Source organism: Leuresthes tenuis, unplaced genomic scaffold (genome assembly GCF_036924035.1).
Source record: "Leuresthes tenuis unplaced genomic scaffold, fLeuTen1.0.hap1 SCAF_2, whole genome shotgun sequence".
Lineage (NCBI taxonomy): Eukaryota > Metazoa > Chordata > Actinopteri > Atheriniformes > Atherinopsidae > Leuresthes > Leuresthes tenuis.
In genome coordinates, this window is record NW_027325356.1 from 20,265,132 (window position 1) to 20,287,645 (window position 22,514).

The window sequence follows — 22,514 nt, forward strand, 5'->3', positions numbered from 1 at the left end:
AGCCCATAGCTGAGATTTGTCTCATTAAAGTTGGTGGAGTCCATTATATTCTTCCCCTCCTCCACCTGTCACACTCAATCAAGGCAACTTGGAGAACCGAGGGGGTCGAGGGCACTCTCATAATGTGCTTATTTGCATGAGGGGTACAGAGAGACAGATGATCACTGACCAACAAGAAAGGAGTGCAGCAGTGGGACTCAGCTAAGAGACAAACCCTGTTAGCTGTTGAGCCCTTTTTTGTCTTTCCCTCCAAAGTGATGCCAGCTGGTCAGAGAGGTGTGAACTGGGATGAAGACACTCAAATGCTATCCAGGTTTTTGTGACGGGAAGATTTTAGATACAGTGTTTATAAAACAAACACATCTTTAGAACTGAAGGGGTCGGAGGCCAGGGATCACACATGTAGCTGCGTGGCATTACGTGAGTGAGGGATGGACAGCCAGGCAATCATTGGCTTGCAATTGTGAAACTGACAGTGAAAACAACCACCGTGGGAATTTCATTGTGATTATTTGTTATGTAGCTGCAGTTTTAGGTTCCTTTGTGTTGGCATTCTGCAAATACAAGACCTCCCTGACATCAAGCTAGTTGGAAATTTTGTTGCACAAAAAAAAAAGTTTTCTTTCAGTTTGTTGAAGTGCTACACAGATCAGTTCAGCACAAACTATTTTACACTATTGTGTAACGTGTCAAACAGTCCCTTTTTATGGCTTTTGGTCAGTTGAGTAAACAAAACAGAGCCTATTTATGTATTTTGGGGGTCTTTTTTTTTAACACTTCACTAAACAGATGTCCTAACTAAGCAGGCTATAAGGAAAAGATTTAGCATTTTTCTGGTTTATTAATTGGAGTGGTCCAAACAACTTGGCCATTAACGATTAGTCGCAGTGTTGTTACAATTTTGCTGTCTAATTACCGGAATACTTTGACTAAAGAAAACTATTCAGCTGTTGGCATACTTGTATGTGTTCAGCTAATGACTTTCAAAAGAATCATCTACCACCGTTTACTCTCCCTTCCGTCTATAATGGAAACCATTGAAGCTCCATGTGGAAAATTTATGGCCTAAATGTGCATCGCTTTCATTTATTAAGTTATGATTTATGCCACAACAAAACTACCTTAAATGTGTGTTCATAAATCATATGATACAGCTGTAAAACACATTAGTGGCTACAATATCAACAGATTAAAAAAAATAAAAGACCAAATTTTTTTTTTTTTTTTTTTTTTTTTATTTACATGAAATGTTGAAAGAAGCAAATGTCCATGTAGCAAAGACAAAACACATCCACTACATTTAATCTGAAGCTGCATGATAATGTAATCATGCTGAGAGGGCAGAGGAGGGCGCGTATAAACAAAGAGCAACCTGCAAACGTTTGTCTCAGTAAAAATTATGATAAAAGCTGCACTGATTTGAAACACAGAGGTCATTAAACTAGAACAGACGATTGGTTTAATCCAGCGTGGTGAAGTCAGCGCTGCGGTGCATTACCTTGCTGGAACAAGGTCCACGGAAAAAGTTGAAAAAGGTCAATTGCCTAAACCTGCATGAGTGCGTCGTGTTACAGTCCAACTCTAGAGTCAGTACACACTTATGCCACAAGTACAGTTTGAGTAGTGCTTCAGTCTGTAAAGGAGCACTTCAGGCAGCACAAGCTGTCCCAGACACTACACTACAAGAACAAGTAATCGCATGGACACAAAGGCAAGTAACGATGAGATCAGATCAATATTTTTCAGAGGCCTGTCGACAATACAGTCAGGAATATAGAAAATTAAGCTTTAGTTCCAAGCTTAGATAAAATTATTATACAGATGATCTGCAAAATGTTTGTTTGAGCACACATAAATACTGAATATACAAAGAAGAAAATAAAAATAAACAGTCTTGTATTTTCTTTGTACGTATGGTGGAAATGGCTTGTGGCTGATGAAGGTGAAGGGAGGCGTTTTATCAGTGTGGTTTCAGTTAGAGCCTTGTGCCTTATACAAGCTCTCACTCTAGTGGTATGCACATGAACTGCAGTTGATGTCGAGGGACAAGTGGCAGCTGGAAGCTGAACAGTATGTGCTTGTGCTGATGTGGTCAAAGTCTGCATGACAGAAACTCTTCTAAGAAGCCAACATATCAGGTGAGTTTTACAGTCCGAACCGGGCTGGTGTGCGTCGTGGTGTCATCGGGGCCTCCTCTCTTCTTCCTGGGGTGCAGATTTTCACTGCCCTGAATGATCAGTGGGGAGGGGAGTCAGATGTAGGCATAGGTTTTATTTGCTGTGTATAAAACAATATTCATTTACTGTAAAGCAAGTGTCACACATTTTTATATGAGGAAATTGGCTGCAGTTTAAGAAAATGAATGAGAATGAATGTGAATGAACGCAGCAGGGCTGGAGGAGAGAGAAAAGACAGACTGTCTCTGTGAAGAGTGTTGGGACGTGCAGCCTGATGCCTCTGACAGCACAATCTATCATCTTTAATTACATGACACTGACACTGCCCACACTTCTCATCTCTCCCTCTCGCTCACACACACCTGCAGCAATTACACCATAAGGCCATAACCCCCTTCTGTCACTGTGCACCCCCCATTTTTTTTTGTCTCCCTTTCACTTCAGAAGAATTGTTACACATTCCTCAATACACTAGCAGCTAGTAAGAACAACAGCAGTGAGCAAAAATGAGGACAAAGAACATTCATTTCAAGGGTTTGCCTTTTAAAGATCTATTCCATTGGTTTAGCATGTTTCAGACCATTTGCAACCAATTCTAAGTTTTTTTTATCAATATAGCTGTATGCCTGAAAATGTGATATATATATTTTTTCAATTATGAAGGCATCACCTGAGACAAATAAACACATACATAGTCTAAAGTCTAAAAGCAACAACAACGAAATTACATGTAGGCCTCAGACGTTTAAAGTTGATTCAGTGTAAGTGAAGCCCAAACACACGTTTTAGAGGTGAAACTGCATGAGAAGTATGTCTACGGAAATTCCATTCATCTAAACTTGACCAATTTCTGTCAAAACGTGTCTATGCTCAGTATATGTCAACAAGTAAGAATCTGACAATCAAAAATATAATAAATTATTTATGTTCGATACCCGGCCAAAAGTATACCCGACTGTATTTACAGGTCTAAAACTTGTGGTATTGTCCTTGAAGTTGAACACCCCCCCCAAAAATCACCCGCTCTCTTTCCATAGACCTGACTCTAAATCTATACACAACAAAGGTGACTGGGCCATTTACTAATTGACAGCACTGATGTGTGCTGCTGAGCAGGGAGAAGGGTGATAAGCAGCTGGCACATGAAGGCGAACCCGATAAAATATTTCATCCTGGTCACACTGCACTTAAGAGTGGAGATACTTGTGAGGCCTGACAGAGGACAAAGGCAGCCACAGCCCAGGAGAGCCTTTAACTTCATTACCACACATCCAACTTCCTTTACTTAAATCTAATTCTTAATCCTATACCTCGAGTGTGATTATTTTCAACATAGCTGTCACACTACACTCAAGACAGATAAAACCCGCTGATTAATTAACAATAAAAGTTCTTTTAAAACCAGTCTTTATAACCTTATTTCTCTCCGTGAAGCTTGCAGATGGGTGTGAAATTAATTTTTTGGTCTAATTTGAAAATGAACGTTCGCCTCCTTTCTCTGTTCTGCTGTGGCACAATTTAAATTGCTGCAGTAATGGGGGTCAGCCAGGAGTCAATATTATTTCTTTTTGTCTCGTCTGGAGGGACCAGAGGTGAGAAAAGCTCATCATGAAGAGTGAGAAAGGTGGGGTGGAGAGAGTGGGAGAGAAGGACAGGGAGGGAGCGGTAGAGATATGGATTGGCAGCAGACTAGGTAAATTAAACATTTCTAATCTTTCCTGTGTATAGAAAATTAGGGCCACTGGGGACTATTGTATGGATGAAGCCTAAATGGTGAATCAAAAAGAAGAAAGCATTGCTGACTTACCTAACACTGCCGGTGTTGTTCTTCCTCTCATGCTCTTCTCGACGTGAACGCAGCTGCTCCTCAGCCATGGCCATCTCCTCCTCCATGTTGCTGATCTCCTCCTTGGCCCGCCGACGGTTCTCCTAGAAGAGTAAGACAAACATATGAAGGTGCACAGAAAGCAGTAATGCCTATTTTATTTCTATGCTTAAGGTACACAGTCACCAGCAGAATGATTCAACCATGAATTATTTTGCTAACAGTAAGATAAAATGTAGGAGACCCAAACTGGATTGGATTGTCAAGCATTAGTGACTGTGGATGCTAAAACTGACCACAGTTTGGCCTGTAGTCAGTGCTCTCGTTCACCCCAATAGTGCAGGAAAAATCAAGTTCTTCCACATCGAAGTTCCATTTCTACATGGATCTGTGTTTCTGTGTGACGGCATTGTTACATTAAAAATACATTTTTTTGTCACAATATTCGTAACACACAGAAAGTCTTGAATCATTGTTGCAAATGGTCACAACATGATGAGGGTAGACAATGAGGATAGAAAAGATAGTTTATGTGACAGAATGACACTGACACCATCTTTCTTATTTCCAGGGATTTATGGATACTTTTGTCTTTTTCCGTCTCAAAACAAAGTCCAAGAACAAAATCAGTTTTTGGATGAACTGCCTGGGGGGTGAGCAGACACTGCTTCATTCTGAGGGTCTGATGTGTGGTGCTGATGACTGATGCTGCTTCATTTTTTCCTCTCTGTCCGCCTGTATATTGTGTTCACATTCTTCTCAATGCTGCAGACATATTCAAATGAATATAAACCCTAAAACAGTCAATGTTGTGGATAATTCTGCACCTTTGTCCACCTTCCACGATGATTTTAAATAAAACAAAGAAATGTCCTGCCCTACACAGACTATGTTTTCCTATCTCACACATGGCAGAGGGGGCAACTATGATTGATGTCCAGACCTTATTCTGCAGAGTTCATGTGTGAAACCAGCTTTACATTAAGCAGCCATTGCTGTTTACATAAATTGTTTTGCGAATGAGCCAAAGAAGCACTGGCCAAGCAGCAGCCCTGACCGGACTTACCTGTCTGCTTTTTCCTGCATGTTTGATGCTGTAAAACATGGGCCCGAGTTCTGCCAGCCACTCCCCATCCACTGCAGTCACACACTGCATGTACTCCTATAACCCAAAGCACAAATTAAGGGTCAGCAACATCCGAAAAAAAAACAATTGTTTTTGCTCGATCAAAGTTCTGTAGACGTTGGGACTTTTTCACCTTAGTGGTCATGACGAGTTCGTGGTAAATTATGTAGTCGGGTGTGTAGCCCATGCCAAACAGGGAGCTGGTGGGATGAAGGTGGCACGGCATGCCTGTTCTCACGTTCACATATTCACCGATGCCCTGGGAGCAAACACATGCATAAATAACAAATTAAATGAGCTACTCTAAATTACAGGACAGGAAATACAGGACCCTGGTGTTGTAGTGTGCTGAGGTTTAAATGTGTATTTGTGCCTGTTTCTATGGGTGCACTTTAAGGTCAAAACAGAGCAGGTCATCTGGGCTAATTGGCTTCTCAACCTGTCTTAGACAGCAGGAAAATAAATCTATAGTATATCCAACATTACTATGATTGCTTGGGTTAGCTGGATACTCATAAGTCAAACTGAGAACCATTATTATATAGTCATGATTTCAAATTCCCTTTCAGATTTTAGCGCTGTATTAATGTGAGGCCAGAGGGGATATTTCACCACTCTGTAATTATGTTGCTATAAATCTGCCACAACCAGTCGCCACTGGGCCTAACATATTAACTGAGGGAAACTCAGAGTGCAGAGTACCTTGAGCTTGGCCGCTTGGTGGAAGTAAGCAGCACAGATGCACTTTCTAATGATATCCCAGTCTGATCCACAGGAAACCAGGTTCATCTTCTGTTGCACCATGATGTCCTTTAACTGTGAACGCACCTCACGCACCTGCACACACACCACATTTATTAGAAGTGGAACCACAAAACGTGCTAAAATATGTGTCCGTCTCAAAGTATAGAAAATATAACAAGTTTCCATGTTTTGTAAGCGTGTGTCAAGCACACTTACAGTAACTCAACTGTAAGGTAATGTATAAAGAAAAAAGTACAAGCAAAAATCGTTTCCATGTAATGTTGATACGCTGGAGTTCTAAGTGCTGGAGTTAAAAAAGTGTAAAAGGAGTGACACGTTTCGATGAAATACCAGAGGGTATAGACAGAGAGAACATGTGAAGCAGTGCTAGTCTGACCTTGCGCATAGCCTTGGTGTGAATGAAATGGTCATTGCACCAGATGCTGGAGTAGTTGTTGTTCTTCCACTGCATGTAGACATTAAGGTAGGTGAGGTGGTCACTCTCTGGGACTGAGAACTTCTCCCTCACCTGGTCACTCTCCTCTTCACGACCCTGCAAAGAGACATGGACAGAACTTTTTAGGAGAGGGGTTATACACTTTCAAAGCTACAATTATCTTTAGCCAAAGCATAAAGATGCTATCGAAGCAATATGTACAGAAAATGGTCAGCCACTCCCCGTAGTCCCTGCAGTCACACTCAGCCCAAAGCACAAATCAAGGATCAGCGACATCTTTAGCCAAAGCAGCCACACGGAGTTTAATAACCTTTGAAGATGACAAACTAATTTGTCCGCAAACACTAGACACAGACAATTTTTCAGCCGACACTAAGCAGCACTAGGGCTGTAATCAACAAAATAAATGTGTGACGGGGGGGTGTGTGATGAAATATAATAGCCCATGATTGCCGAAAATATACTGATATCAGCACAAGAAGGCAATTAAACACAAAAGGCAACTCAGGGAAAGTTAGATTTATTAAACATGCCACATCGAGACAAGTGCAAACGAAATAGAGCTGTGCATTACTGAAAAATAAAGGGATGCTGCCGTTGATGCAGGCGAGTTCGCCTGCAGTTATAACACGAATAAACGGTTATGAGACTAAAATATTGAAATATGTTTAATATGATATTAATAGCCTATAATATTGAAATGTTACCGTTTTTAGATGATACACCATGTTTGTAGTAGAGCTGTGATATGCAAACTGTTGTTTGCAAATTTTGCATTCGACTTTTTTTCTATTTTGGTAAAATCCTGCCACGCTGCCGATGTCTTTGACATGGATGGTAGAGGAGGACTTACTGTAAATGAAACGCTCAAAATAAAAATAAATATTCAGCAAAAACCACCGGACGCTGAATAACGTGGACGTTCTTCAGTCTACCCGTCTCCAGTGGGTTGGGCTAATCCAAAAAAGTGAAAACAAGGGGGGTGTTCTCTGAAGACAGGCTGTTACCTGTGAAACACCCCCATTAGCACTTGATGAAATTCCTGATGAAATTAACCACAGACTGTATGAAATTAACACGGCAAAAAAACAAAAAATAGACCAATCAGAATTTTGGTCAATCCAGAACGTATCGACTAATAAGTCGACCAGTCATCTAGGACTTTACAGCCCAGCACCATTAATAATAATAGATCATGTTCCTCTGCAACTGTCACTCTTAAGCTCAGTTTTCTCCAGGGAATGATCTGGCTCTTAAATATAAGCAGCAAACTAACTGCGTTTGCCGTTTGTTTTAAATTGTTTTTCAAAGCTTTTTACTGAAAAAAAAAAGTTACAGACAAAATTAATGGTATGAAGGTGGTTAAGAGCAAAAACAATACTTTTTGAGCTGGAAATCAAACAGTTTGCTTAAAAAAGTACTATAAGGCTTCACAAAGTGATGTCCTGCAGATTCAGGTGAGAATTCTCTGTAGCCCTTTTCACGCTGCCCGTTCTTAGAAGCCTTTGTTGCACATCGCCATCCCAGGCAGGTAAGGCCTCATAACTGATGAGCTGGCAGCAGAGGTTATCACAGAGTTGAAGTGCATGTGTGTGTGAGGGCACAGCAGAGCACACCACTTTAACCAACTCACTTGTCAGTCAGATTTTATGATGCAGTCTTGCACTTTAAAAGCACACAAAGACACAGCGCTGGACTCCATCTCTGCTGTCAGTATCAACAACTGAAGGTGAAAACAGTGGCTCTATGAGGAGGACTTCTTTTCATACATATATATATATACATACATATATATATATATATATACATATATATATATATATATATATATTGTGTGAAAATAACAGCAGACCTTAACACGTGTAAATGGTGAAATTACCATTGATATATTGATCGACATTTAGAACATCAAAAAAACATTTTTGAAAAAATATATCCAAGAGGTTGGCAGACTAACCTCTGTTTTGTACTGACACTGCACAGTAAAGTTAACTGTAAACACTATTTTGATTCAAATATGCAAAAAAAAAAAGTCTGAACGGTTAGGGTGCATAAGCATTCATCTGCTGGCAGGTGAGGGAAAACTTCCATCTGACTGGTTTCTTTGCTGCATGCCATTCCCCTGCTCCTTCCTTCACATTTCCTGTCCACATCTACTTCAATGAACAAATATTGACTATGGTCCAAAAAAAAACAAAACATATACCTTAGGCCTGTAGAAGATGGCGGGCACAGACAACATGGAGACGATGATGAGGATGTCTGCACTGCAGCCCATGTCGCAGGACACGATGAGCATCTTGGAGAGGGCAGGGTCAAGGGGGAACTCCACCATCAGACGGCCTGTTGGTGTCAAAGCACCTGAAAGGACAAAAGAAAACGCAATTACAAGGTCAGATGTGTAACACAGAGAAGCACATGGGAGGCGACGAGTACAGGCGGGATGAGCTAGAAGACAAATTATAAGCTTCTTTTCCACCAAAAGCCTGCTGGCATAAGGAGACGCCATTATTATGTGACACTTATTTATCTGTCTCTGTGTGTGAGAGAAAAATGAACTGCTGACAGCTGGGAATACTTGCGGAAAAAAAAAGAAAGAAAGTGAGATCAAAAACTTTGCAGTTTCTGATTTAAATGATAAGACGAAAGAGTCTAAGAAGCTTACGATGAGGAAAAGCAGAGTAGCAGAGCAGCCAGTTTGGAACAGGTAAGCCTTAATCAGAGATAATCTGCTGTTAACACACCATACAGGGAATCATCAAAAGTCCCTCCTTATCCCAAAATCCTTAAATCCCCTGGAATCTAGCTATGGATGAGTTAGAAATGGGACCAAACCAGTCAAATCAAACACAGGATCAGTTACTAGGCAATTACTCCACTGGCTGAACCTCACAACTACCTCTCCCAGGCCTGTTTGCAGAGTCTGCATCATCAGAGCAACATCCTTTCCAGCAGCCACTCTGCGTTCAAGGTGTCGCTATTACTCTGTACAGCACAGTGTAAGCAGCCAGCAGGCAATTAAAGAGGATAAAGCATCAGTTTCTTTACATTTTTTTAACAGAACACATTAAAATACCAAATTATAAATACATTAATGTGTTTACTGGTGCGCAAATTCCTAAATGGTTTCACGTTACAAAGTGAGGATAAAATATGTGGAAATTACCATAACGTAAAAATGCATTTAAAATCAGCCGTAGAATCATTTTAATGTTTTACCGTCAAACCAAATTTCACGAGGACTTGACCAGACCAGGCCGTTTCACAGCAGTTTAAACGATAAAAGGCAGGCTTGACATAGTAAAGCTGTACATAGGGGAGCAACTGGATCACAGACCACTATCGAAAACAACCAAGATGGTTGCTGCTGATAGGAAACGGTCTTTTTAAACTGGACCGAAAGTATCTATTTTCAAAGCACTGTGTATAAAGGAGGCTCCTTCACGGTTTTTTTTTTTTTAAAGACAAAACATCTGAACATTTCCATGACATTTAAAGCACCAAAAATGTCATTTCCACGACCTTTCTCAACTATAAAGAACATAAGCAGATCATTTACGGCTACATGTGTATTCACTTAAAATATTCTAAACACAAAGCACTGTTATTACATTGCATCACAGCACTTAGGATAACAAAGTCTGGCCATTAGAAAACAACAATATCTTATTCTACATTTAAGCAAAGTCGCTGTGGTTTGAAGATCCAGCAGATGTACTCTCCACATTTCTTTTTTTGATTAAAAAAATGACCCGGGCGCTGCGGAACTCGGCTGAGGCCAAAGTTGCCGGCTTGGACTCGATTGCTGGTTTGGGCCCTTTGGGCCTATCATCTCCTCTCTCTGTCTGCACTCATTTCTTGTTCAGCAACTTTTGAATAAAGGCCACTAGTGCCAAAACATTCACCAACAGAATTAAAGAAATTTGAGCTTGCATATCTAAACATTATATTAAACTTTTTAAAAATGTCTAACAATTTAAATCAATTCAACTATTTACCAAGCCTGGAAAATAGTTTTAAAAGTTCATCATTTTAAGTTTCTTTGTGACTGTGGAAACCTCAGTCAGTATTAAATCAGATCAGATAAACCTTTTTTAGTCCCACAGTGGGGAAATGCACATGTTTTCTTTTACTTGTTCTGTCCAACTCCATCCAGAGGCATTCTAGTCTGGGCCCCTTAATAAGGCAAACTCATCAAAAATTTATTTCCCATTTGTGCAGCGATGCTCGAATGACCAACCTGTGTTGTCCAGAGCTCCCAAGATCCAGAGCTGGTACATGGAGTTGAGCATGTTGTCCTCAGGTGGTGGATCCATGAAATGGAAGAGGAGCAAGTCCTGAACACCCAAAGACTTCAACAGCAGGACCACATTGGCCAAGTTTGTCCTCTGGATTTCAGGTATGGTGGTGGTCAGCATCTCGTTCTTATAGGCACTTTGAGTGTATAGCCTGGGTGGAAATAAGGCAACAGAGACAGATTCAAACATAATGATATGCTATGATAACGCTATAATTTGTTCAGAGGACACCATAAGCCAAAGTTAAAGCAAAGAAAAGAATGGTCTTATTCTTAAATGATTTAAACACATAAGAAGGTTTGGGGCTTGTATCAGAGTGCCGGCTCGCACAGATAAAAAGGGTATGCGAGTGGGGAACTCTTTGTGCAAGCTGAGCACACCAATGCGACTCATCGTCCACTCTGTATGCATTCACAGCTACTCAAAAGACATTGAGTGTGCTCAGTGCAAAGCTGCTGCAAAACCAATTCTTCAAAGACTACTATAGCAGCAGGTGGGCAGGATTTACCCAGAAATATGTGGGCTTTTCAAAAGCTCATTGGGAATGCAAAATGCAACACAATGCATGCGTCTCTGTCTGTTTAAGTTAATGTGGCGAAAGAGAGAGGAATCGAGAAAAATCTGTGACAGGATCTACTGCGAAACATTTTCCTGCCATAAACAGAGGTAAACTGAAAACAATCTCAGGAAGATTAAAGTCCTGCCGTCTCTCTCCTCCCAACTCTCACCGTCTAGGAAGCATGAAATAGTAACGAATACAGTTATATTTTTGAAAAGAAACATCCAATTTATGTGCTTTATCTGTAAATGTGAAGTCAGGACTATATCTAAGTTGGAGGATCATTCCCAGGACAGAATGAACACAGTTAACACAGGTTATACCAGTTCTGAGAAGGCTTCACAGAGAAGATCCTTCCTGTTTTAGGATCACTCTCAGTATCGACAGATGCAGGAATCTAAACGTTTTAGTGAACTACCCACGGATTCCAACTAACACTCATAGCACAGGCCCACCTGTAACACTGCCCCGGTCCTGTACGTCCTGCTCGGCCAGCACGCTGGTTGGCATTGGCCTGACTGATGGGATAAACCTGGAGAGCATCCATGCCGATGCGAGGATTAAAAACCTGATAACATGAAGAGAAAAAAAGAAAAAGAAAAAAATTGAGTTAAACAGGAATGACTTCGGTTAGCCTTGAAATTGCACCCAACTTAAAAAATACATGCAAACTCCTAGAACCTTAAGTTTGCAGTATCCCGAATCCACAACAAACATGATTCCATCCACAGTGAGGGACGTCTCAGCGATGTTTGTAGCAACAATACATTTCCTCACACCGTCTGGAGCCTTGCAGAGGATGAAACAAAGCAAATGGAGAAGAAGTCAGTACTTACATACTACTTCAGCACAACAGTACTTAATATGCAATATGCAGTGACTGATTTTAACCTTCTGGAAGATCTTGGCCTGGAGGTCAGATGGAAGTTGTGAATAAATGGGCAGCACAGCCAGAGCAGGAGCATTCTCCAAGTCCTCCAAACGCTCCACAATCTGATCAGATGTCACCTGCAGAGACGGGATGAAATACAGTGGACTCGCAATAAAGCAGATGCGTGCCATTTCGATGTGATGTAGCCAGTGTGTGAAAGACTTTGTATTCCGTCTATTTCAGAGCAAACGGCCAAAAACAATGTCTCAACTTCCTAAAAAATTTTTTTTATTTAAAAATTTTACAACTCTTACTTAACCCTTAAAATAATAATAATAATAATTTTAACAGAACACAACTAACTGACCTCAATATCTTCCTGTCCAGGCATAAAGATGAGGATGTCTCCAGCCATCCCACTGAGGTGGATCTGCAGGGCCTGCTTCACTGCAGCCTCCACATAGTCCTCCTGAGGCGTCTGCACAACACGCAAGAAATCAGTCAATGCAAAACAAAAGACTCTAAAATGATGTTACAAAAAAACATAAAGCATTTTTAAAAAACATGAACTCAGATTCTAGAGTAGAGTAAACATCGCTTCACAAATCAAAGTAATCTTTATAATCAGGCAAATGAAAGCAGGGTGATGAGCTGAAACTATCAACCACTGTTAACACAAACTTATGGTCAAACACATTTACAATATAAGATGACAAAGTGTCTAATTTGTTCACTTCTTCCTTTATGAGGTGAAGTGTATGATAAAATGTATAAGTTTCAGGTATAACAGAGAGAAAAGGTGATGATATGACATTAACATACCTTGCTGAACAAGATGTCGACTGGAAATGTTCTTCCTGGAATATGGAATATGGGCACGTTGCCAAAAAATGCTGCAAATTTGTCTGAGTCCATCGTGGCAGAGGTAACAATGAGCTTCAAGTCAGTGCGTCGAGACACAACCTGGCAAGAAGCAGTAAGAAGGAGTCAAGAGGTTGCCTCACACCCGAGTATTCACACTGGAGTCAGAAGAGGACGCATCAGCAGACACGAGGCAGAAAAAAATAGCAAATCCCATAAATAATTATCTTACAGTATATTTCACAGATGTTAGTTTGGTACAGTTAGTTATATGCTGACCTCACGCAGCAGCCCGAACAGCACATCCGTATTAAGGGAGCGTTCGTGAGCTTCATCCATTATAACAGCACTGTAGTGGTCCAGATCTGACTCCCGCAGAGACTCCCTGAGCAGAATTCCATCCGTCATGTACTTAATCAGCGTTTTTTCAGATGTGCAGTCCTCAAAACGAATTGCATATCCAACCTGCAGGAGAAGAGAAATTTGGTTTTAAAAAATGACTGTCTAATTTATTTATACACGGCAAATAAAGAAAAAGAAAATCTACAAATTGCAGAAGAAATTTTGCATATTTACTCCCATCTTTCTTACTACAGATGTTCCTGATTTAATCCACAAAGCCAGATCCCCAACACTCCTTCTGTTTTTCTTTTGCCCACATGATGGCAGTGTTACACAGCCTATGACTGCTGTGCATTGGGAAGAGATCCTCAGACTGAATTGTAAATCCTCTAACAGCCGTTTTAAACAATTCATTACACAAACCCCGTCCACAGACTTAACACAGTTGTTTTTAAACATGAAAATAAAGACCAGCATTCACGTTATTAAAGGGATGAGGGTTTTTTTGTTGTTTGTTTGTTCCCAAAGAGGGGTTGTGTATAGTGTAGTCAGTCTGCTTACACAGCAGTTTAAGTTTGGAACATCAGGGAGGAATTCTGATAGCAGAACTAAGCTAAGAGCTACTCAGAGCAGGGCCACAGGAGTGGATTTTCACCATCTAAAACAACAGAAACTTTCAGATAATGCTATAAATAGCAAGTTTAACACAGCGTCACTTTTTCATCAGATAGTTATTCAATTTGTCACTATTTTGTGAGCCACAGCGACTGTGACTGAGTCACAGCTGATCGCTTGCAGGACACACCGGGCAGCCACTGTTTAATCAATGACACAAAGCAATATGAATGCTTGTGGTTTTGAAAATAGAGACAAAATGAGCAACTTTCCTTTCACTTTTCAGCTCTCAACCCACGACAATATCATTGTAATCTGAGTCGTTTTACACCGTGAAAATTCTCTCTTCTGTGCCTCCATTCTGAGTAGCTCTTAGTTTAGCTCTCCTGTCAGAATTCTGCAACCTGAGAGCACTCTGACCGCTTTCCACCACGAGTAAAGCACCAACCACTCATCAGTACTACACACAACCCCACATCTAAAAATATAAATAAAAAAAGATCCCTCAAACCGCCCTTCTGTGTGGACTTTGCATGTTCTCCCCGTGCATACGCGGGTTCTCTCGAGCTACTCCGGCTTGCTCCCTCCATCTAAAAACATGCATGTTACGCTAACTGGCGATTCTAAACTGAGAGCTCAGTGCAAGTCTGTGCGTGAATGGTTGTTTGTCTCGTTTGTCTCTGTGTGGCCCTGTGATGGACTGGCGACCTGTCCAGCGTGTACCTTCCCTGCCTCTTGCCCAATGGCAGCTGGGATAGGCTTTTCATCTCAAGTGACTTACGAGGAAAAAGAAGATTTAACATTCGAGTATAGAATTAACAATCGAGAAAACAGTAAGAGTGAAAACCGCAGCTGTATATTAAAATGTAGTGAACGACAAAACTGAAAACAAACACACTATTTTGAATTCTTTTTATGTATTTTTAATATAAACTAAAACAAAAGGTAACTAAAAAACTAAAATAAAGAATTAAAACGCACATTTACAACGGCAACAGTAAATGCCATTATCAGGTAGCTTTCAATGCACACATCTGTCGGAGGTAAATTCATTTTAGGTGTACCTAACTGTTACTCCCTGTTGCAATTTGCTTGGTTGTACCAGCTGGTTGTCTCACCTCCTCTCCAAGGTTGGTGCCAATCTCCTCGCTGACTCTCTTGGCCACGCTCATCGCTGCCACTCTTCGGGGCTGAGTACAGCCCACCATGCCGTAGCGTGTGTAACCATCTTCATGCAGGTACTGCGTCAGCTGGGTCGTCTTACCACTGCCCGTCTCCCCAACAACAATCACAATGCTGTTGTCCCTGCAGATTGAAGAAAACACTATTTAACAGTTGATTTTCAATATAATGTAAAGCACCTTTTATTGGGGTAAAAATCTAAATGAAATAAGATTAAAGGAGAGCAGTGAACGTAGCCTTTGATCGGTACCTTATGATGTTGAGAAGTTGCTGCCTGACAGCAAAGATGGGCAGGTACTGTCTCTGCTCCAGAAGACTCTTCTTTTTAGCAAACTCACTGCTGGCCTCAGTCTTCTCTTTCATGTGGTCTGCAAACTTTTGATCGGCTCTATAAAGCATGAAAAAAAATAAAAATAAATGTAAATGGCAATTCAAGCCAACTGGCACAACGGTAGCATGAGTTTAGGAGTTTGAAAAAGAAACAGTGCAGTCTGGTCACCTGTAATCTACTTTGCCATCCTCGCCCACCGCTTTGCCACCAGGCTCTTCGTCCTCTGTCTTCTTGATACCCATAATATCACCCAACTTGGTGCCTGCCAGTTCCCAGTGTTTGTGCTGTGCCTGAAAACAGAGTTTCCCAACTAATTCAATGACTGTGAAAATTAAAGCTGCACCCTGTAACTAAACATGGGACAACAATACCACAGAGATGGTGGTTTACAGTAAAATTGGCATCAAACAAACAGATACTGCGATTATGTAAAAAAAAAAAAAAGCACTGACACATCAGCAGAAGTGCACCGACAAAGCCTACAAATAGCGACAAAGATCTTTTGTAAACCAGTTGGATGATAGTTGCAGATCCAGCCTACCTTTTTACGTTCTTTCTGCTCACGATGTTTGCGGACAAGCTGGCTGCCCTTTCGAGAGATGATGGCCATGTCAGAGGTAGCATCTTTCACAGGAATAACAGGCTCTGGCTGAAAGGGAAACCCAACGCACACATACAAACATTTCAATCATAAGCTCCATACATACAGTGGTGACATTCACATTTATTACAACATTGCATTTACTACAACATTCAAGCTTTAGTACAGTAAGAAATCTTGACCTAGACAGACTACAAGAGTAATGAGTAAGGAAGTGCCAAGAAGGTGCCAGTTAGGTGTGTTGTGCTTATTAGCAGAGGAGGTGCACTTGGAAGAGAATCAAGTTTACGTCAATATGACATTTAAGACATTAAAAACCTTGCGACTAAAGGCTTTCTATCATAAACTGGTTGTTATTTACCTGCTTAGTGAAGACTATTCTTCCATCAAGGAAGGGAGGGACCAGATTATGGACTAATAGGTGAACCTTAGCAGCATTGTCTTCCTCAAAATCCTCATCCACCTCCAACCTTTGCACCACACCACTCGTCAGCATACGGTTGGTCTCCCACCGCTCATTATCCTGAGAGAAGAAACACAATTTGTTAGAGGGATAATGTCCACTTTAAACTATGCTGCGGTAAGGCGAACTGAGGATAAGTACAAAAAACGCATTGCATGCCTGTGCATGCGATTCTGATAAGGTTAATATAAAACATTGTGGTTGTACCTCATTAATCTGTCGCTTCTGGGCAGATATTCTTTTCTGAGTCTGTTTCTGAAGGATTTGTTCTCTTTTCTTCACATAATCATCAGAGGTGGAAGTGAAAGGGTTGTGGAACTCATCATAGCCTTCATCCATCATGTACCAATCTCTGTCAGCTTGCTGCAATTCAGGGAAACAATTAAAGACAGAAGCAACATTAATTATTAACAAAGACTTAAGAGTTTCTGTGAGGTATGAATGAGGTATAAGGAGTGATACCTTCTGGTCCTCCTCCCACTGGTCTTTCTCTTCTGCATCGTCAAACATAATGCCTCCTTCACCATCTTCTCTCCTAGCTGAAGAAAAAACAAAGCAGGGAATGTTACAGAATGCAGTGTGTTTAAATCTTGCATAACAGTAACAACAGTCTTGATTTTAAAGAGTACCTTTTCCTTGTGATAAACGAGGTGTGGAACCCAAATGCTTTCTGTCGTTGGCCCACTCATTGTACTTATAGGACGGGGTAGGCAGGGGTGTGTCGTCAGGGTAACGACCTCTGACAGATCTAAAATCACAGCAGATTAATTTAGCATTAGTTTCTTGGCTATTATTGATTTCACATCAAATGCAAAGAGTAACCTAGACAGGATTTGAGAAGGGATTTACATCACAACAATAGGCAATTGGGCAATATTACAAAACCAAAGGTGTCAAAAAAACAAACAAAAAAAAACAAAACATAAATGGTAGTTATAGATCCTTATACATGCTCCGAATAATCAGGATTATTTATTGTGACTTATCACAGTTCAATTTTAGGTTTATGCAAAAATAAAAATCTTTGAGGGTCAGCTGGTTTAGTGTTCTGATCAAAGTGTAAGAGCTGCAGACTAAACACCAAGCTAAACTCCACTCAAAATGAAGAGATGAGAGTAGTTGTAATCAGGGACAGTTACTGGTGACTCCGCAATAAAAATAAAATACAAAGCAAATCTTGTGTCATTCTTTTACAACTTATCACTGTACTATATACCAAGACATGAACTACCCTATCTTGTACATAGTTGACTTGTAAAATGCTTTTTAACCTCAACGTATTTGCTACATTTTAATCAAATAACCCATAATATATTAACTTAAAGATGTACATAGTCAAAATAAACAACCTGCGACATTAACTTATCAGTCCTTTCCTGAGGGTGCGACTGGATTCATGTGACGATCTGACATGTTTTTTCCTTGCATTTCCTGATCTCACTGACCTGATATTATGTGACCCCTCAACCAACGAAAATACATTTCAAAATAAAAGCATCTCGAAACACCAACTGCTGTTACATATAAACGTATGTCCTGTAGACATCACAGCTGGATTAAATTACAGCCTAAGATGAATGACAGTTTCTTACCTGTCCCTCCTCTCACTCTCTCGACCGGAGCGATGGCCTCTTTCTGAGCGATCTGACTCTCTGTGAGATGGGGAGGGGGATGGAGACTCCCACTGGGAATGCCTTGTACTGGCATAACCACTATCATCCTCTTCCCAGTTGGAGCGGGAAGGTGTGAAAGAATCTACATAGAAATACGTTCATTTAAGTCAAACAATTAAGCAAGGAAACTGTATAAAAAGCATAAAAAAAACATTAACAAGGCAAACAATCTAACCTCTCGGATGCTGCTTTGGTGATGCTGGTTCATCTCTCTTACTCCCCCGGCTGATACGATCGGACCATCCGTCTCTCTGTGAGCGCTCACTCCTCTCACTGCGCTCCAACCGGCTGCTGCCGCTGCCACGACCATGGCTGCTTTCTCGCTCATCTAATGGACGGAGATAAGGAGAAACTTTTGCTTGAGTTGATCCAGCAAACTTTCCTTTTCAGTTCTCAATCCATTTCATAGCACATAGTTTTATCACTTCCATTAAGAATAATTAACCGTGTGCTCATCACAAGTTGCCCATTTCCAAAATGTAACTACATGTTCTGTCAATAGCTGAAAAACTCAAAGGTGTCAACTTTTTTTTTTTTCCTATGTGCCACACTGGACCACACCCAAAACTCTCCCTTCATTAAAACTAAATTAGAACAACAAAACTAATAACGTGAGTAATCCGAAGAATTACCTCTTTCACCCCGTCGCTTACTCCCCTTGTCTCTGCTCCTTTCTTTATCTCTATCCCTGTCCTCCTTGGAGGAGGCGTAGACTCCATGTTCACGCCTGTCTTTCTCCCTTTGCTGGTGCCTGCGTCTGAACTCTTCGCTGACCCCTCCGGGGTTGGAAGGTGTCTCAGACCCAGTCACACGATACTTCCTGGAAACAGGAGAAAAACAAACAAAAAAAAAAAGAGCTGATCAATATCTGAAGAAAAGTCCATTCATATTTTCTCGCAGAAGAGATTTTTCAGTATTTACAAATGCAAACTTTCAAATCCAAGAAAAAAATGTAAATCACTTCAAACTTTTGCACACAATTTCATACATTATCCATAATCGATTGCAAATTTTAAGTGCATTCAGATGACGTTTGTTTTGATTTGTTGGTATATCAAGAGAAATTCCACTTAACAACTTACCTCTCTTTCTTAGCTCCCCTATCCTTATCGTCGTCTTCTTCATCAGACCCAGAGTCACTTTTTCCTTCCTCCCAGTCCTTGTAAGAGGAAACCTTTGACTTCTTCCTATTTCTGTCATCATCGTTAGAATCTTCCACTTCCTTAGTCTCACGCTCCTTCCTTTTTTGTGCAGCCAGAAGATCCAAGCCCAACAAAGATGTGCGAGGTGTGGGTGCCCGAAACACGTGAGGTTCCGCAGCATCACTTTTCTTCTTCACTATGAGTCCACCAACTTGAGCGGCTGGATTAGCCCCTTCCAGCCTATGCATGGACACATCATCATCATCCATCATCTGAGGGCAGATAAGCACATGAAGAAAGGGTGAAAATTGGCCAGACGACTTAAATGCTGCTATTGAAAATCAATATTTTTAGAAAAACACGACCACGGTTGCAAAATCCTCTTCATTCACCAGCTAGCAGCAGAGCGAAAATGATTTCTTAAAAAAGTAATATTTTCCCTTTTCCACTTTTTTCTTAAACACTGTTTAATACAGCTGAATTGCTACGTTTACACCCTTTCAATGACATCTCTTTGAATGCCTGTCCTCTGCTGAAAAAGCCATATCAGCCATGAGTATTTTTTTTTTTTAGATAGCGTCAGTTTCCCACCCTACACACAAAGTAGGTAGCTAGATTTTTGTCTTTATCTGCTATGATAACAAAAACTGGTTCCATTCATTTTTTTTTTAATTTCAGTTATTTACTTTACATAGAAACAACCAAACAGCTAACAAGTTATAGAGAGCAACCTAATGGCAGGTACCTCCACAATTCCCCACAAAGACAAATTTCTAAAAAGCATTCAAATAAGGTAGATAAGGAGTGTGGAAGCAGCAGGCTTCTTTACTTCACAACCTGCACATTTAAGAGCAGACAAACTCTATAATGATACTATAAACCAATGGTTTACAATGGTTATTGACTACAATGATTACTAACTTGGCATATGATACAAACAAGCCCTCAGTCATTTTTGCTGACCTCACTACTGCTCATGTAGTGTTTGCATATCTCTTCCTTTATAGTTTCACTAACATTTTGGTCACCATGACAGTAGTGTTTCTACTAAACATATTGAATATGGGGTTAACATTTTTTTCCACAACATGTAGGACGAATGAAATGAAAAAAAATGGAAACAGTACACAAAACACAATTTGTAAACCACGTGTCCATCATCAGAATATTCTCACAAAAAGAAGTTAATCGGTGAAATTAAATTTGAATTTTGTGTCATAGCTACGTCAGATGAATGTAAGGGTCTTAAAATAACAAGCAGCACTTTGCGGGAGATAATAAAAATAAATCCTTGTGGATTCTGAATGCAACTTTTCCACCTTCAGTTGAGTTCATGTTTCGCACACTAAAGATTATTTTTCATTGTAAAGATACTACAATGATGGAACTAAACAAACAAATATACTTCTGTGACAATGGGAAGTCTGGGGGAAAACTTGGACCAGAGGATGCACAGTACACGACTAGTAAACTATTTAACTCCATCACAATCATTAACAAGATATTCACTTTTCATGCCTGCCTGGGTTGTGACAATATTTCAGATGGCCACGAGAGACCATGTTTCATTGTGATCAATGATGCCTGTGACAATTTGTGTATATAGAAAAGTCCGAAGGGCATATAGTTATCAATATATTTTTTCAAATCATTGCCATGATTGTGATATTTGTCATTGCTAATGATCTATTACAGTTCTATGCTGAGTGAAAATACCCTCTCTATGGACAACTTGTCAAAGTCACTGTGGGCCATAAAATAAAGGGACCTTTTAGGACCACCAATAATATAGTCGTTACTCCCAGGTTACACTCTGACAAAGCTCACAGTATTTATATTTTTACTGCCATTGTGTTTTCCTCAGTAAACTGATTAAATAAGTAACTGAGGTTAAATTTCAGTGAAGTACCATAAATTACCGATGTACATTGTTATAATGTGTTAGACAAAGTCATGTGTAAGTTCGGGTAGTTATCTTTAACCCAAAAATAGCATCTGAAATAAATTGCTATCAATCTGACCGGTTAAATAACAGGTAAATTGTCTTAACATACCTCAGTCTGAGGGGCTAACACTAGCTTCTCCGGGAGTTGTTTCTGTCAAAAGCGGTAAACTCCGCAAAAACCCCGCGTGTCTCTGAGTCTAGTATCCAGAAACTCTCACATGGATGTCCAGATTTGATGACATACAATGAACAGGAAAATAAACCAGAAAATTAAGAATTATGACGTTTTGGGCAATAACTTCAATGCGGCTTTCGTAAACACGACGCATATATTTACAGACAAGGTAGCGGCCATTGTAATCCCACAATTCCCCTCTTCTTCTTCTTCTTCTTCTTCTTCTGCTGCTGCTGCTTCTTCTTCTCTTTTTTTTTTAAATATGCAGTAAAGACGCGTTGCTGCCGCCTTTAGATCATTTTTAAAAATTACAATGAAGGAATTGAATAAGATCTTTCACTTGAGGACATAACAAAATGCATAACATTTATCGCAGTTTTTGTTTCAAAGTTCCTTGGTAAATTATGATTTCAAGAATGTATTGTCACTTTCAGCAGATAAGAACTGTGTCAAAGCCAATTAATATCATAAGTGAAGAGGATGGAGTTGCAGATGGAAATCGCAACAAGTACTTTGCAGTTAATTTGAAAGACAGACTGGACTGGAGGACCAACACAGATGCCGTTTACAAGTGGGAGATTAGTAGCATCAGTAATGTACAAGATATGCCAGTAGGCTCAACCAAACAGGTGAATTCAGGGGGCTGGAAACATTATGGGTCAGAATCTGGAGATTTTTAAGTTAATGAGAAGCAGTAGCTCCCACCACAAAAAGCGGATAATCCATCCTGCTCTCTTCATGACTTTTGCAGCGACAGCATTTAGACTTCAAACATCTCATTCAGCTCTGGTAATCATTCACTATATTCACCACAAGGGAACACAGTGTTGCACTTGGTACATTGTGTTTTTATCAAAAACATCTTGTGAATTCATCTTGTGAATTCTTTCTGTCATGCATTCCATCCACTTGTCTTAACATACAGTTTTTTTGCACGTCCACCAAAATGTTGATTTACATTGCAAAGACATGTGTACACAACATTTCTATTTGCAGTCATCTGCACTTACAGTTTCAAGTTTATGCAGTACAAATTTTCTGTTGTTTATTTATGTACTGAATTGGTTTTGCCGATGTCAGCTTAAACTATACAACTGTTACTTAAATGGAAACGCTTTGGCCTAAAA

At 40.2% G+C, this 22,514-nt stretch overlaps 1 protein-coding gene across 1 annotated transcript; it reads right to left on the reverse strand.

Moving 5' to 3' along the window:
* Window positions 1-1,218: 1,218 nt before the first annotated feature.
* Window positions 1,219-21,592, reverse strand: dhx38 (DEAH (Asp-Glu-Ala-His) box polypeptide 38). Its single transcript, XM_072380571.1, has 27 exons — window positions 21,322-21,592; window positions 19,208-19,539; window positions 18,758-18,945; window positions 18,301-18,453; window positions 18,045-18,207; window positions 17,082-17,200; window positions 16,915-16,991; window positions 16,660-16,815; window positions 16,351-16,512; window positions 15,930-16,037; window positions 15,557-15,678; window positions 15,308-15,445; window positions 14,994-15,180; window positions 13,198-13,383; window positions 12,880-13,020; window positions 12,425-12,535; window positions 12,078-12,194; window positions 11,868-11,975; window positions 11,642-11,754; window positions 10,570-10,778; window positions 8,536-8,690; window positions 6,270-6,425; window positions 5,831-5,965; window positions 5,262-5,387; window positions 5,069-5,164; window positions 3,985-4,106; window positions 1,219-2,227 (listed from the first exon to the last, which is right to left on the reverse strand). The coding sequence occupies exons 2-27, from the start codon at window positions 19,537-19,539 to the stop codon at window positions 2,146-2,148; spliced, it is 3,762 nt and encodes a 1,253-aa protein (XP_072236672.1). The 5' UTR covers window positions 21,322-21,592; the 3' UTR covers window positions 1,219-2,145.
* Window positions 21,593-22,514: the final 922 nt, after the last annotated feature.